Below are 17,675 nucleotides of genomic sequence, written 5' to 3'. Positions count from 1 at the left end.
CTCCCAAACTCATTCTACGAGGCCACCATCCCCATGATTTTCAAGTGCAAATCTGAAGTCAGAGCAGTACCCTCATGGTCCTCTATGCTTATTACAGTGTTCCTGCTAGATTATTGTTTCTACTGCCTGTCTGTTTGTCCAGAATATGTTCATCTGTTAAACCCCAGTACAGTCCCCATATTGGGCTACCACCTTGCACTTAAACACACACTGCTTTCTCTCATCCCTAAACTGCTGCTGTGCTTTTGACCACGGACCAGGCAGTCTAGCACTTGTCTCATCACGTGAATTTCACCAGCCAGCTGCTCTAAGTACCATGAGGGACAGGCTGTTTCTTATACTTCTTTTATGTACCCTCAGCTGCTAGTATTTATATTATACACATGAACAGCACTCAATAAATATGCAGTTGGTTAAAAAAATGTATCAAAAAACAGTCGCTAGCACCCTTAGCACTGCACTAGAATAGAGTTAGGTGTTTGTTATGCTGGAAGATAAAATTACCAAAACAAAGAACTGAAATTAGCTCTTGTTTCATGCCACTCACATGGAATCAAAGAACCTCAGATTTTGGGAACTGAGAGGCGAGATCATCTAGTTCAAACCATCATTTTCCAGCTGAGAACACTAAGGCTCCTGACTGGAAAAGGTCAGTCCAGAGTCTGTGAGGAATAGAGCTTATTCCTCTATTTGTGAGAGGCATAGAGGATACGGAATAGATGTTTCAGTTCCTTAACATTATCTCATCCACAGAAGGTTGATGTGGCAGCTTTACATTTACATTATGCTGTCCTCTAAGTGTTCCAAAGTGCTTTTCTGTTATGTTGTAGAGGCTCACGTCTTTATGTTCTCACCAAAATCTGGGGAGAAAAGCGCTTTTCACAGAAGCTGTCACCACATCTCATTGTTGACCTTCTTCGTTAACATATGGTAAACTTCCTACGTGAGGTGATGCTGCAGGTCAGAGGCTCCATGCTTGGTGTACAGCCACAGCAGTTGATACGCCGAAGATTACTTGACTTGCCCAAGGTCCCCAGCTCCTAAAGGTTAAGATGCAAGTGTTTTGTATTCCCACTGCAGTCCATTTCAACTGCCTTTTGAAAATGCCCTTTTTCTTTCTTAAATTATTATCTCTAAATTCTGAGAATTCCAGCTTAGAAAGGACGTACACTTTTGAATTCCTGCTCGGGAAAGAAAGGACAGCTAACACAAGTATTTACCCACCCAGGGTAGAAAGTTAGGAACCAAGCTTGGAGCAAGGACAGCCTGGCTTTGCTGGGTGCAGAGAGGATGCTGCCCGTTGTCAGGGAGGAACAGAAAGCAGGAGTGGAGACCCGAGGGGGTGGGCCACCTCGCCAGCTCTTTGCTCCTCCTAAGTTCCAAGCAGGTTTTCCCTGTGCAGATTCAATATTTGCTTTATGTGGTAGAGGCCCCAGGACTTCAGTGATCATATTTAAATATCGTATAAAATGTCAAACAAAATAAGCACAATGTTTTGGTTATTTCTACCACTGTTTCTTTCCATTACATTTTAAATTAAAAACTTACACTTCAGTGTTGGTTCTTATTCATTTATTAGTTGACAGAAAATTTAACAGGTAAGTAAATATATATATATATATTAAACAGAGTTTTAAACACTGAGTCTTGTCACATTAATGAGTCACAAAGTCAATTGAGTAGGTCACAGTTAGCACTTCAGAACAATAAAATAGAAAATATCAGAGTGCATTGTGTTGAGTAATGGTAAATATCATATATTATTGTAAAATATAATTCTTTTTTTGTTAACATCTTTATTGGAGTATAATTGCTTTACAATGGTGTGTTAGTTTCTGCTTTATAACAAAGTGAATCAGCTATACATATACATCTATCCCCATATCTCTTCCCTCTTGTGTCTCCCTCCCATCCTCCCTATCCCACCCCTCTAGGTGGACACAAAACACCGAGCTGATCTCCCTGTGCTATGCAGCTGCTTCCCACTAGCTATCTATTTTACATAAAATATAATTCTTATGATGGGTCATGGTTTGAAAAAGTTTGAAAAAGACAGTTCTCATGTTTTGAAGGATTATTTGGAAATGGGTTATGAAATTAGTGTTGATGCTACATTTCTGCTTTATCATGTGCTGCAAACATTAGTTGGTCTTCTCTTGGTATAGAACATTCTTTTCTATTTTGAGTACCCAGTATATGGGAGTCACTGTGCTAAATGCAGGGGATGAGATCTCTTTAGCAGTTTACTTACAAAGCAAATCATCTTATTTTCAGAGAAGACACTGTATCAGTTTGCATAGGGTTTAACTGTAGATAACAGAAAACTCCCTTTAATAATCTCTTCGTGTTATATCCACCAATTCTGTTTACACCTCTCTGGCCAAGACGTATGCCGCCCCACCTAGATGCAAAGGAAGAAGGGAAATGTAGTTTTTTAGCTCTAAAGTTAGGGTTTCTTCCCAAGGAAGAAAGGGAGACTGAGTATCGGGGGACATTTAGAAGTGCCTACTCCAAACCTCAACATATCTCACATGCTAACAAAATTTTGTTTCTATTGATGGGCAGCTGGAAGTTTCTGTTATTGTAATGACTGAAAAAGCGCCGGCTGGCCGGGCATAGGCTTGTGCAGGTTGTCCACGGCACAGGGATGCCCAGCTAAGCAGGCAGAGGGGGAAATGAAGTGCACCTCCTGCTTGACAGTGACCTCGCGTGGGGACGTGTCCACCTGCAGCACGGGCACCTTGATCTAATGGGCAGCAGGCACTTTCTGCTCTGGCAGAGCCGTCTGCTTTCCAAACTGTGGCCCTGGTGGTGACTCTGCCGGGTGGCGGGGGCCAGTGGGGGTGTGTGGCTTTTACTGCTTCACAGACTTGCACTATACGGGCTGGTTTTGACTCAGAGGCAGGGTCCCAGGTAGTCTACAGGGGACCTTAAACACGTGACCCTAGATATACCTCGTTCTGCTCCCTTTTCTAGGACAGCTCTTCTCCCCTGGATTTGCTACTTTACAAATTATACAAGTTAGGGCTTCCCTGGTGGCGCAGTGGTTGAGAGTCCGCCTGCCGATGCAGGGGACACGGGTTCGTGCCCCGGTCCGGGAAGATCCCACATGCCGTGGAGCGGCTGGGCCCGTGAGCCATGGCCGCTGAGCCTGCGCGTCCGGAGCCTGTGCTCCACAATGGGAGAAGCCACAACAGTGAGAGGTCCGCGTACCGCAAAAACAACAACAACAACAACAACCAGAAAGCCTAGAATTATTGAATTTCCTGGGGCCGCCACCTGTGTGTTTTCTCAGTCTTCCCTGTGTTGAGGGCTTTCCATCTCTCATGGAAAATAAGCTGGGAGTGAAATCCGTCCTTTATCATCAGAACTTGCCTTTGTTATAGTTTTGGTGTCTAGGAAAATTGTCTGTGTATAAAATGCCATCCCAAATAATACATGGAACCCAGCAGGCAGATTGAATGGGGGGTGGGAGTGGCAGGCATTAGACAATGGCAGGCATTGTCTTTTCGTCTTGTTTATCTGCAAACAGTGACAGCTTTACTTCTTCTTTTCCAATTTGGATTCCTTTTATTTCCTTTTCTTCTCTGATTGCTGTGGCTAAAACTTCCAAAACTATGTTGAATAAGAGTGGTGAGAGTGGGCAACCTTGTCTTGTTCCTGATCTTAGTGGAAATGGCTTCAGTTTTTCACCATTGAGGACGATGCTGGCTGTGGGTTTGTCATATATGGCCTTTATTATGTTGAGGAAAGTTCCCTCTATGCCTACTTTCTGCAGGGTTTTTATCATAAATGGGTGTTGAATTTTGTCGAAAGCTTTCTCTGCATCTATTGAGATGATCATATGGTTTTTCTCCTTCAATTTGTTAATATGGTGTATCACGTTGATTGATTTGCGTAAATTGAAGAATCCTTGCATTCCTGGAAAAAACCCCACTTGATCATGGTGTATGATACTTTTCATGTGCTGTTGGATTCTGTTTGCTAGTATTTTTTGAGGATTTTTGCATCTATGTTCATCAGTGATATTGGCCTGTAGTTTTCTTTCTTTGTGACATCTTTTTCTTGTTTTGGTATCAGGGTGATGGTGGCCTCATAGAATGAGTTTGGGCGTGTTCCTCCCTCTGCTGTATTTTGGAAGAGTTTGAGAACGATAGGTGTTAGCTCTTCTCTAAATGTTTGATAGAATTCGCCTGTGAAGCCATCTGGTCCTGGGCTTTTGTTTGTTGGAAGATTTTTAATCACAGTTTCAATTTCAGTACTTGTGATTGGTCTATTCATATTTTCTATTTCTTCCTGAGTCAGTCTTGGTAGGTTGTGCATTTCTAAGAATTTGTCCATTTCTTCCAGGTTGTCCATTTTATTGGCATAGAGTTGCTTATAGTAATCTCTCATGATCTTTTGTATTTCTGCAGTGTCAGTTTTTACTTCTCCTTTTTCATTTCTAATTCTGTTGATTTGAGTCTTCTCCCTTTTTTTCTTGATGAGTCTGGCTAATGGTTTATCAATTTTGTTTATCTTCTCGAAGAACCAGCTTTTAGTTTTACTGATTTGCTATTGTTTCCTTCATTTCTTTTTCATTTATTTCTGATCTGATCTTTATGATTTCTTTCCTTCTGCTAACTTTGGGGTTTTTTTGTTCTTCTTTCTCTAATTGCTTTAGGTGTAAGGTTAGGTTGTCTTTTTGAGATGTTTCTTGTTTCTTGAGGTAGGATTGTATTGCTATAAACTTCCCTCTTAGAACTGCTTTTGCTCCATCCCATAGGTTTTGGGTCATTGTGTTTTCATTGTCATTTGTTTCTAGGTGTGTTTTGATTTCCCCTTTGATTTCTTCAGTGATCTCTTGGTTATTAAGTAGTGTATTGTTTAGCCTCCATGTGTTTGTAGTTTTTACAGATGTTTTTCCTGTAATTGATATCTAGTCTCATAGCATTGTGGTTGGAAAAGATACTTGATGCAATTTCAATTTTCTTAAATTTACCAAGGCTTGATTTTTGACCTAAGGTATGATCTATTCTGGAGAATGTTCCATGAGCACTTGAAAAGAAAGTGTATTCTGTCATTTTTGGATAGGATGTCCTATAAATATCAATTAAATCCATCTTCTTTAATGTATCATTTAAAGCTTGTGTTTCCTTATTTATTTTCATTTTGGATGGTCTGTCCGTTGGTAAAAGTGGGGTGTTAAAGTCCCCTACTATGACTGTATTACTCTTGATTTCCTCTTTTATGGCTGTTAGAATTTGCCTTATGTATTGAGGTGCTCCTTTATTGGGTGCATAAATATTTACAATTGTTATATCTTCTTCTTGGATTGATCCCTTGACCATTACATAGTGTCCTTCTTTGTCTCTTGTAATAGTCTTTGTTTTGAAGTGTATTTTGTCTGATATGAAAATTGCTACTCCAGCTTTCTTTTGATTTCCATTTGCATGGAATATCTTTTTCCATCCCCTCACTTTCAGTCTGTATGTGTCCCTAGGTCTGAAGTGGGTCTCTTGTAGACAGCATATATATGGGTCTTGTTTTTGTATCCATTCAGCCAGTCTGTGTTTTTGTTTGGAGTATTTAATCCATTCATGTTTAAGGTAATTATCGATATGTATGTTCCTATTACCATTTTCTTAATTGTTTTGGGTTTGTTATTGTAGGTCTTTTCCTTCTCTTGTGTTTCCTGCCTAGAGAAGTTCCTTTAGCATTTGTTTTACGGCTGGTTTGGTGGTGCAGAATTCTCTTAGCTTTTGCTTGTCTGGAAAGGTTTTAATTTCTCCATCTAATCTGAATGTGATCCTTGCTGGGTAGAGCAATCTTGGTTGTAGGTTTTCCCCTTTCATCTCTTTAAGATGTCCTGCCACTCCCTTCTGGCTTGCAGAGTTTCTGCTGAAAGATCAGCTGTTAACGTTATGGGGATTCCCTTGTATTTTATTTGTTGGTTTTCCCTTGCTGCTTTTAGTATTTTTTCTTTGTATTTAATTTTTGATAGTTTCATTAATATGTGTCTTGGCGTGTTTCTCCTTGGATTTATCCTTTATGGAACTCTCTGTGCTTCCTGGACTTGATTAACTATTTCCTTTCCCATATTAGGGAAGTTTTCAACTACAATCTCTTCAAATATTTTCTCAGTCTCTTTCTTTTTCTCTTCTTCTTCTGGGACCCCTATAATTCGAATGTTGGTGCATTTAATATTATCCCAGAGGTCTCTGAGACCGTCCTCAATTCTTTCATTCATTTTTCTTTTTTTTTTTTTCTTTTTTTGTGGTACGTGGGCCTCTCACTGTTGTGGCCTCTCCCGTCGCAGAGCACAGGCTCCGGACGTGCAGGCTCAGCGGCCATGGCTCACGGGCCCAGCTGCTCCGCGGCATGCGGAATCCTCCCATACCGGGGCACGAACCCACGCCCCCTGCATCAGCAGGCGGACTCCCAACCACTGTGCCACCAGGGAAGCCCTCATTCTTTTTTCTTTATTCTGTTCTGCAGTCGTTATTTCCACTCTTTTATCTTCCAGGTCACTTATCTGTTCTTCTGCCTCAGTTATTCTACTATTGATTCCTTCTAGAGGATTTTTAATTTTATTTATTGTGTTGTTCATCATTGTTCATTTGCTCTTTAGTTCTTCTAGGCCCTTGTTAAATGTTTCTTGTATTTGCTCCATTCTGTTTCCAAGATTTTGGATCATCTTTACTGTCATTACTTGGAATTGTTTTTCAGTTAGACTGCCTATTTCCTCTTCATTTGTTTGGTCTGGTGTGTTTTTACCTTGCTCCTTCATCTGCTGTGTGTTTCTCTGTCTTCTCATTTTGCTTAACTTACTGTGTTTGGGGTTTCCTTTTCGCAGCCTGCAGGTTTGTAGTTCCCCTTGTTTTTGGTGTCCACCCCCAGTGGGTAAGATTGGTTCAGTGGGTTGTGTAGGCTTCCTGGTGGAGGGGACTAGTGCCTGTGTTCTGGTGGAGGAGACTGGATCTTGTCTTTCTTGTGGGCAGGTCTGCATCTGGTGGTGTGTTTTGGGGTGTCTGTGGCCTTATTATGATTTTAGGCAGCCTCTCTGCTAATGGGTGGGGTTGTGTTCCTGTTTTGCTAGTTGTTTGGTGTGGGGTGTCCAGCACTGTAGATTGCTGGTCTTTGAGTGGAGCTGGGTCTTAGCATTGAGATGGAGATCTGTGGGAGAGCTTTCGCTGTTTGATATTATGTGGAGCCAGGAGGTGTCTGGTGTACCAATGTCCTGAACTCGGCTCTCCCACCTGAGAAATTCAGGCCTGACACCTGGCGGGAGCACCAAGACCCTGTCAGCCACACGGCTCACAAGAAAAGGGAGAGAAAAAGAAAGAAAGAAAGAAAAATAAAATAAAATAATTTAAAAAAAATTATTAAAAATTAAAAAGTAATAAAAAAAGAAAGAAGAGCAAGCAAACCAAAAAACAAATCCACTAATGAGAGCAAGCGCTAAAAACTATACTAAAAAAACCCAGAAAAACAAAAAACAGACAGAACCATAGGGCAAATAGTAAAAACAAAGCTATACAGACAAAATCACACAAAGAAGCATACACATACACACTCACAAAACGAGAAAAAGGAAAAAATATATATTTCATAGCTCCTGAATCCACCACCTGAATTTTGGGCTGATTTGTTGTTTATTCAGGTATTCCACAGAAGCAGGGTACATCAAGTTGATTGTGGAGATTTAATCTGCTGCTCCTGAGGCTACTGGGAGAGATTTCCCTTTCTCTTCTTCGTTTGCACAGCTCCTGAGGTTCAGCTTTGGATTGGCCCCACCTCTGCATGTAGGTCGCCTGAAGGCATCTGTTCTTCGCTCAGACAGGATGGGGTTAAAGGAGCCGCTGATTCGGGGGCTCTGGCTCCCTCAGGCCGCGGGGAGGGAGGGGCACGGATGCAGGAGCCTGTGGTGGCAGAGGCCGGCGTGACGTTGCAACAGCCTGAGGCGCGCCGTGCGTCCTCCCGGGGAAGTTGTCCCTGGATCACAGGACCCTGGCAGTGGCGGGCTGCACAGGCTCCCGGGAGGGGAGGTGTGGAGAGTGACCTGTGCTTGCACACAGACTTCTTGGTGGCTGCAGCAGCAGCCTTAGCATCTCACGCCCGTCTCTGGAGCTCGTTTAGGCGGTGCTCTGAATCCCCTCTCCTTGCACACCCCGAAACAATGCTCTCTTGCCTCTTCGGCAGCTCCAGACTTTTCCCCGGACTCCCTCCCGGCCAGCCGTGGCACACTAACCCCCTTCAGGCTGTGTTCACACCGCCAACCCCAGTCCTCTCCCTGCGTTCCAACTGAAGCCCGAGCCTCAGCTCCCAGCCCCGCGCAGACAAGCCTCTTGGGTTGGTGAGTGCTGGTCGGCACCGATCCTCTGTGCGGGAATCTCTCCGCTTTGCCCTCCGCACCCCTGTGGCTGCGCTCTCCTCCGCGGCTCTGAAGCTTCCCCCTCCGCCACCCACAGTCTCCGCCTGCGAAGGGGCTCCTAGTGAGTGGAAGCCTTTCCTCCTTCACAGCTCCCTCCCACTGGTACAGGTCCTATCCTTATTCTTTTGTCTCTGTTTTTTATTTTTTCTTTTGCCCTACCCAGGTACGTGGGGAGTTTCTTGCCTTTTGGGAGGTCTGAGGTCTTCTGCCAGCGTTCAGTAGGTGTTCTGTAGGAGTTGTTCCACGTGTAGATGTATTTCTGATGTATTTGTGGGGAGGAAGGTGATCACCACGTCTTACTCTTCAGCCATCTTGACGGTCTCCCTTGTTGTCTTTGTAGTTCTTTGTATTGCAACTAAGAAGAATCTTTCTGGAACAATTAGTAACAGGAAAGGGATGGATCAAATGATCATTGGAATACTCTTCAGATCTCTGCTTCTCAGCTAAAATATATTTTACTCCAGAGTTTCTTTGTTATTTCTGACCTGAAAGCCATGCTATGAAATACCTTTCTTAGTGATATTTGGAGTATTTCAATAACAAAATTCTATTGGATGTGGTTCAAATATAACGGATCATATATTGAATTATACTCTGATAGGTTACATTAAAATGAAGTAGTATGGTACAGATTATACACACATAGAGTAGGAAGAAAGGCTCTAGAAATAATTTGTTGACTTCTCCAGGGAGAGGTTTATCATACGTAAGAGCTCCCAGCCCCCACCCGCCTCGGTGGAGATTAGTCCCTATCATAGGTGATTAGTCCATCAATTAATATTTAATTGATTTAATTAATGATTATGTTTAACGTATTACAGATACACTGAGGAAATGCTGGGGGAAAGAGGCAGAGACTGGCTTTATTTTTAACATCTTTTCCTAAAGATATGTTGCTGAAGTCATTGTAGCCATCACTGTAATCTCCTCCTTCCTCAGATGTTTTAGGAATGAATAGCCACACTTATGGATTTTGGATGTTACGTCCACTCATGGTCCCCTGCCTGCCTCTGGCAGTGGGGTCAATGCAGTGAGTGCCTGCAGGTCGAGAAGCAGAAGGAGCCAGGCAGGAGGGAGCCTCAGTCATCAACTGCAGACTCTTTTCAGACTTGGAATCATTGAATGTTTTCTGTCCTGAACTTGGCTGAAACCGTGGGGCCGCTCCCTGAGAACCAGGGTGACTGTCTTCCCTCTGTTCCTGAATGTTCCTTGTGTTCTGTATCCTTGGAGGGAAGGAGATGCATGGGAAGAGCCCATCTAGCTGCCGCCCTTGACAGCACTTGGGTGGACACGCCTCCTGCCTGTCTGTTAGCTTGTCTTTCTCTGGCAGCAGCAGGAAGGGTCTTAGCCTGTGTTCCCTGAAAAGACCCCTTCACACCTGTTTCATGCAATCCAGCCTCATCTTTCCTTCCCCGCTGCTGCTTTCCCTGGGCAGAGGACCCCTGGTCTCCTTGTTTCCTGCTCTCTGGATGGAGCCGCTGGGGCTGAGGGCTCACAGAGGACCCAGAGGAACCCTAGCTTGGCTAGTTTTCTCCTCTATACCAAAGGACTAACCAAGGAAGGGTGGCTTCTAACTTGGAGAGGGTGCTGCAGTCACCTGATCCCACTGCCTGACACCTCCCTGGGCGATAGAAGGTAGGACCCATCTGTTTGGCCCAATGTGACTAGATATCACACACACACACACACACACACACACACACACACAATTAGCAGGTGGGAAATATATTTTTCAGGACACACAATAAACCTGCCATTACAGCGAGGATTCTGATGCTAATTTAGAGGCACATGGAATTGCCCAACTGGAGCTGATTACAGAAAGGTCAAGATGTCTATATGCTCAGTTTCCCTCCTACACTGTGCATTAAGTGGACATGACGGCTGGGCTTGGTTCTAGCCTTCACTTTTGAGAGAGTTTTGACTTTGTAGAAGTGGAATGTGATGCACAGTGTCAACTCCTCCCTTCCCACTCACCCCCTTTCTCAAAGAAAACAAAACCTCTATTTTGTCCATTTCTGAGAAACTTGAAATTTTCATTAAAAAATAAAAATGCACTGTTGAAGCTCTTAGGCTCAGATAAGAAAGAGTAGACTGGCTGTAAATTTAGTGGCCATGCTGTTCAGAGAGCCGATCTCAGCTCTATGTGCGCTTCACCCAGGTTCAGGCCGTGCTGGGTGATGGCCTGGAGTAGAAGGAACTGGTGGGGAAAGGAAGGCAGAAAGGACTGTGAGTTGGTTGGGTTACTGCAGTACTACTTCAGTGGCTTTCAGATAGTTTTGACTGTAACGCTTGGCCAGAAATTTATTTCATACATTTGCGTGTGTGTGTATTTTTTATTGAACATGTACAAAGTCACATACATAATAAATTGTATTACATATAGTTTGAAGAAAATATGTATACAGAAGTTTCACAAAACAGTACTTACTCATGCTACGTGCAGTGTACTCTAATATTTTCCATTTGAATCTGGTGTAAACCATGAGTGGACCAATACATTGATTTTACTACCCACTTTTGGGTCTCAAACTGTTGTTTGAAAAACACCAGTTTAAGGGCTTGGTGAAAGGCACTTGGCATGAAGGAGGACTCAGGTAAGGGCTGGTGGAGGTGGAGAAGGTGGCCAGGAAAGAGATTTCAAAGGATCGACTAAACTGGACTGGATAGCAGTAAAGTTAAGTACCTGAGTCAGAGCTCCACTTAGAACTTGGGCTGACAAGTAAGCATGTGGACGTGCCTGAACAGATATCCTGTTTGGGTTCATGGCTGTACCTCTCTTGTCAAGGATAATTATTTGTTTGTGGGAACCGAGTTTTCCTGAGGTCATTGCCGCCATTGCAGTCTACCTTTAAGAAGAAAGAACATTCCTAAGCTTTAGCATTCTTAAGCTTTATTATTGCATATTATGTGGTAGAACCTCATTTACCATTTCTAGTAGAATTTCTATGTAAATTCGTAGCTACCTGCAGTTCTTTATAGAACAGGCCAATAAATATTGACAGTCAGCCATAAGGCAGAAGGTCCTCCTTACATCAACGGCCGATTGTCCTTCATAATTGGACCACGAGGAGGAGGCTGCTCTCCCGTTTTGCTGGTACTTGCTCTTTGGGCGTCAGGGGAACCTGAGTTTTACAGTCTGCCCAGCAGAGCCGCCTTCCCATGGTGGTTCATTGTTAGCTTTCAAGTGATCACACTTAGGCTCTAGTCTCTTTCTCACTAAGGAGGTTACCTATTTGGAGGATTAGAGGAAGTTTCTGAGAAGTAAGGTAATGGGGTGGGAGAAGGTTTTCTGGGATAAAAAGGCTTCTAAGGGCTCTGAGAATATGGAGGAGGGAAGAGATGGATAGAGAATGGAACCAGATTTTCTTGGTTGGGGTATGAGTTTAAGATGAGTGTGACCTCAATTTATAAAGACTTTGCAACTTGATGCTTAATAGAATTGGGCTTTTAATATTTATAGCATGTTATGTAAATGCCACCCCTCCAAGTGCTTTCTTAAATCCTCTTAGCTTATAAATGACAGCTTGGATTTCTTAAAAAAAAAAAATCTTTCCATTTATCCAGCTTAAGGGTAGTAAACAATAGATGCTTAATTCCCTTCTTTCATGCCAGGCCCCGAAGACTGAGACTTAGATTCTAAAGGGTTTATTGCTGTGCTTTTGAGCTTATTACGGTCATGCTAACTTAAGGGGGGAAAAACTCATGCTGCATTACTGATGCAGAGGCAGCTCCTGGAATTCTGTGTGACGTGTCAGCTTAGCAGCACTCCATAGGTAAGTTGAAAAAACAGTATTGCAGGAACTACATGCAAGGCCCCTTTGGAATGATTAGTGCTAGTTTTTTTCTAGTGATCAAGATTGTTAGGGAATTAGATTTTTGCCTAAAGGCTTTCCCACTTAGCTATACTGGTGACATCAGTTATTCTATAGGTCTTTATAAAGAAATATTCCCACTCGCTGGGGCCTTCAGATCTCATGCAGAGAAGAGGGAGGAATTAAAAACTTAAGCTCAACTCTGGCAAATGTAAATTGCTAGGTCCTTGGGGATTGTCATTTGTTCGGGAAACGCTTATTAAGTACCTTCTATGCGCTAGGCTCTTTGCATTGCGCTGGAGTAATAAAGAAAAAGTCACAGCTTGTGTCCCAGGACAGTATTACAAGTGCCGTGAGCCTGGGACTAGCGAACACGGGAAAACACAGGATAGGAGCAGCTTGTTTCAGAAGGAGGGCAGCCCCCATGAAGCACTCTTCTCGAGGTAATTGATCTGCCACGCGGTTGATGCTTACCTGTTTCCTTTGCTATATTTGGGCCATGGAGAGCCCTTTACGGTTAACCAGATGACACGGGGGTGTGTTGAGTGTTTGAGGGCTCACAGGATTGGCTCTGAGCTGGGGAGTGAAGGGCTCGACGCAGTGTTCGGGCCGCTCACGGTACTGCCGGGTGAGCTGTTCATAGAGTCCAAGAGTGGATTCAGAGGTCCTGTAGGGGCCGTGCCTAGAATAAAGAGAACAGACAGAACTGATTTGCTAATATCTTATCTATTTGGACTCATCTATCTAGAACATCCCTAAGACCCAAGAAATTCGTAAAAGTAATTTAAGCCTTTTTGCACAGATGCATCCACACAAGGCCTATCTACACTTATATAGCAGGTCTGGAGATCTGCTTTCTAAACCGATTTGTGGATTTTGAAGGCAGAAAAGGAGAGGAGGAATGTATTTTTAAAGGAATGGCCCAGTAACAGTATGATAAAGTGACAGTTGACACTTTTAAAGGGAGGAAGAAAGAAGATGGAATACTGGAAAAGAAAAGATGTAATCACTCAAAAATTATCACCATCTGTTTCATTTAGCATCAAGTGCATTAGACTCATGGCAGGGGAGATTTCTAAGCTTTCTAGGGTATAAGGTTGGAATCTGAAATTTTGAACTGTTTCCCTGGTGATTGTCATGTACCCCTGTTTGAGTCTTTCTATATTACAGATGGTAAGGCAATTGATGACCCCTATGCTGCTTTTAGGAGGATGAAGAAACGTATATTGGCTCTTAAAATATTCCCAATAAAAATGTGTAAAATTAAAATTTTGATGCTTTAATGATCAAATCCTCAGCTCTTTGAAAAACTTGACTGTTCAGAGGGTTCTATTTCCTGAAAGATCAATGTTTTACTGCGTGGGAAAATCACACCACATAGAAAATAGTAATCTGTATTATTAAAAAAAGTCACAGTTACTTCATAAGCAGTCAACTCTTATAGCACTTTATAACTAATACTTATATATATATTATTCAGTTATAAAAATTTGGCTTACAATTTTCCAGAAACATATCTGAACATCTTGTGTTCAGCAGCATTTTGTGTCTGGACCTCTCATTTGCTATTTATTATATTATTATTTTGTTTGCTAGAGCATATATATAACCCAACTTCCTAGACAGAAAATATGTTCTTATGTTCCTAGATCCTTGTACGTAGCAGGTCCCAGTAAAGGTTTATTGAATGACTAATAATGAAACAAGTTGTACTGAGCTTTCTAATTAATCCCTTACTGACCATGGAAATACTTTCTGTTATCTTTTTTTCTCCTTTGTGATTACACACTAAAATCTTGATGGTGTTCAAACTGCATCTGGTGATTAGAGTTGTTGGAACACTTGAATTGCTTCTTTCTGCCTTTGCTTTTCCCTTACTGAATTAAAGGGCGGAAGCAGCATGAGTTTTTGTGGAATGTGAATAGGTTATGGGCTTCAGATGAAGCTCTGAAGTGTGTTCTTGTGGCAGGCGTGTTCTTGCCTTGATGGGGTCACTGTGGTGAGGCTGGGGGCCATTGAGGAGGCATGTACCAGAGCATTGAGGGGGTGCTCACCTGTGCTCACTCTGTCATTGGTCCCAGGTGACTGTGGAGGAGGTCATGACCACAACTGCATATCTGGACCTGTTTCTGCGTAGCATCTCTGAGCCAGCACTACTTGAGATCTTCCTCCGTTTTATCCTGTTGCACCAGCATGAGAACGTCCACATCCTAGATACTCTCACGAGCCGAATCAACACCCCATTTCGGGTAAGGAAGGCCCCAGAGGAAGGGGATTTATAGCTCAAGACAGATTTCAGGAGAGTTTGTTTTTGGAATAAAATTATGAATATTCTGTTTTCTTTCAGCCATTACTTTTCTATTTTGGAAGAGATGAACTAGGTAATTCGTTTTGCTATCAAGAGCCCTTCTGTCAGGGAGGTGGGAGTTACTGCCTTTCATAGGACAATTTTTCTCAATTTGTCTAGGTTGGCACTTTCTTCTGTAGAACCAGCAGAATGTGCTTCTGAGGAGACAAGGTACAGGGGAACATATGGGCTTAATTAAGTTCAGGTAAAGCCAGGGAACCAAAGTGTATCAAGTCTGGGTATTTAGAGATCATATTTCTGTCCATAAGTGTTTTGAAATGCAAGTCTGGGCAGTTGTGAATTTAGGTAGTCGTTCTTTAGTTTGGTGCTCTGATTAACTTTGAAAATCCTCTATACCATTGGTGTAATCCTTTGCAACCCTCTCCCCAAAGGCTGTCTATTTAAGTGCAATTATTGTTTTAAAAGCAAAGGTATATTTGAAGAAAATGAAAACACTAATTTGTAAAGAGATACATTCATTCTAATGTTCATAGCAGCATTATTTACAATAGCGAGGATATGGAAGCAACCTAAGTGTCCATCAACAGATGAATGGATAAAGATGTGGTATAAATATACAATGGAATATTACTCAGCCATAGAGAAAATGAAATTCTACTATTTGCAACAGCATGGGTGGAACTAGAGGGCATTATGATGAGTGAAATAAGTCAGACAGAGAAGGACAAATATTGTGTGTTATCACTTACATGTGGAATCTAAGAAATAAAACAAATGAATGAATTTAACAAAACAGAGACAGATGTAGAGGACAAGCTGGTGGTTACCAGTGGGGAGAGGAAACGGGGAGGGGCAAGATAGGGGTAGGAGATTAAGAGGCATAAACTACTGTTTATGAAATAAATAAGCTACAAGGATACATTATACATCACAGGGAATATAGCCAATATTTTATAATAACTTTAAATGGAGTATAATCTATAAAAATATTGAATCACTATGTTGTACACTTGAAGCTAATATAATATTGTAAATCAACTATACTTCAGAAAAAAACTCCGTTAAAAATGCAAAAAAGGTAAAGGAATAATTAACGGTGTTATTGTTTGTAACATATGTAGATGTAATGTGTATAACAGTAATAGCACAAAGGGGGGTAAGAAGGAATAGAGTGGGCTTCCCTGGTGGCGCAGTGGTTGAGAGTCCGCCTGCCGATGCGGGGGACACGGGTTCGTGCCCCGGTCCGGGAGGACCCCACGTGCCGTGGAGCGGCTGGGCCCATGAGCCATGGCCGCTGAGCCTGCGCGTCCGGAGCCTGTGCTCTGCAACGGGAGAGGCCACAGCACTGAGAGGCCCATGTACCGTAAAAAAAAAAAAGAAAAAAAAAAAGAAGGAATAGAGCTATATAAGAGTAACATTTCTGTATTTCACTAAAATTAATTTAGTATAAATCTGAAGTAGAGTCTGATAAATTAAGATGTATATGGTAAGGTCTAGAGCAACCACTAGTAACTCAAAAAAATAGTAAAAAAATCATTAAAGGAATTAAAATGTTACAGTGGGGGAAATACTCACTTAATGTAAAAGAAGACAGTAAAACAGGAATAGAGGAACAAAAAGACATCAGACATATAGAAAACAAAAAGTAAAAGGGCAGATATAAATTCAACTATAATGATAATATTAAATGTAAATAGATTAAAAATTCAATCAAAAGGCAGAGATTTTCAGACTTGATAAAACAAGATCCAACTATGTGCTGCCAACTGGAGTTACACTTTAGATTCAAAGATAACAGTAGATTGAAAGTTAACGGATAGAAAAAACAGGTTATGCAAACAGCAACCAAAACAAAGCTGGAGTGGCTATACTAATAAGCCACAGATTAGACTTTGAAACAAGAAATGTTACTAGAGAGAAAGAGGGACATTTTATAATGATAAAGGGTCAACCCCTTGGAAAGATATAACAATTATAAATATATAAACATCTAAAAACAGAGTCCCAAAATTTATGCAGCAAAAACTGATGGAATTTAAGGGAGAAATAGAAAATACAACAATAGTTGTGGGATATTTCAACACCTTACTTTTTTATAATAGATAGAACAACTAGGCAGAAGATGAATAAGGAAATAGGAGACTTGAACAATGCTGTAAACCAACGAGACCTAGCGCAGACATCTATAGAACACTCCACCCAACAGCAGCAGAACGTACATTCTCTTCAAGTGCACATGGAATGAACACTGTCCAAGATGGACCATGTGATAATCACTTTTAATGAATTTAAAGCGATTGAAATTATACCAAGTATGTTCCCTGGCCACAATGGATTGAAATTAAAATTTATTGACAGAAAATTCACAAATATGTGGAAATTAAACAGTACTTCTAAGTAACCAATGGGTCAAAGAAGAAATCACAAGGGAAATGAGAATATACTTTGAGATAAATGAGAATGAAGATACAACATACCAAAACTTATGGGATGCAGTATAACACTGCCAAGAGGGAAATATATAGCTATAAACACCTACGTTAAAAAAGAAGAAAAATCTCAAATCAGTAACCTAACCTTCTACTTTAAGACACTGGAAAAAGAAGAGCAAACTCAAACCAAGCAGAAGGAAGGAAATAATAAGGATTAGAGCAGAAATTAAGGAAATGAAGACTAGAAAAACAACCAAATCAATACAAAATCAACAAGACCAAAAGCTGGTTCTTTGACCCTCTTACACTGTTGATGGGAATGCAAATTGGTGCAGCCACTGTGGAAAACACTATGGAGGTTTCTCAGAAAAACTAAAGATAGAACTGCCATATGACTCAGCAATTCCACTCCTGAGTATATGTTTGAAAAAAAAAGAAACACTAATTCAAAAAGATACATGCACTCCAATGTTCATAGCAGCATTATTTACATTTGCCAAGGTATGGAAGCAACCAAAGTACCCAGCAACAGATGAATGGTTAAAGAAGATGTGGTATATATTTATTCAATGGAATACTAGTCAGCCATAAAAAGGGATGAAATTTTGCCATTTGCAAAATTTGGATGGACTTAGAGGGCATTATGCTAAGTGAAATAAGTCATAAGAGAGAGACAAATACTGTCTTAATATTACTTGTATGGGGAA

General features: G+C 41.5%; 1 protein-coding gene across 1 annotated transcript in view; it reads left to right on the top strand.

Moving 5' to 3' along the window:
* Nucleotides 1-17,675, top strand: part of FHIP1A (FHF complex subunit HOOK interacting protein 1A) — a gene marked incomplete at its 5' end in the record, with an annotated part of 105,238 nt that overhangs the window by 56,896 nt on the left and 30,667 nt on the right. Inside the window, one exon of the mRNA XM_079707829.1 lies at nucleotides 14,310-14,477. Coding sequence (XP_079563955.1) covers nucleotides 14,310-14,477 — 168 coding nt within the window. The remainder of the gene's footprint in view (nucleotides 1-14,309; nucleotides 14,478-17,675) is intronic.

This window comes from Hyperoodon ampullatus (genome assembly GCF_949752795.1).
Source record: "Hyperoodon ampullatus genome assembly, chromosome: 1".
In the NCBI taxonomy this organism is placed as follows: domain Eukaryota; kingdom Metazoa; phylum Chordata; class Mammalia; order Artiodactyla; family Ziphiidae; genus Hyperoodon; species Hyperoodon ampullatus.
This window is presented reverse-complemented; position numbering and strand designations above follow the sequence as displayed.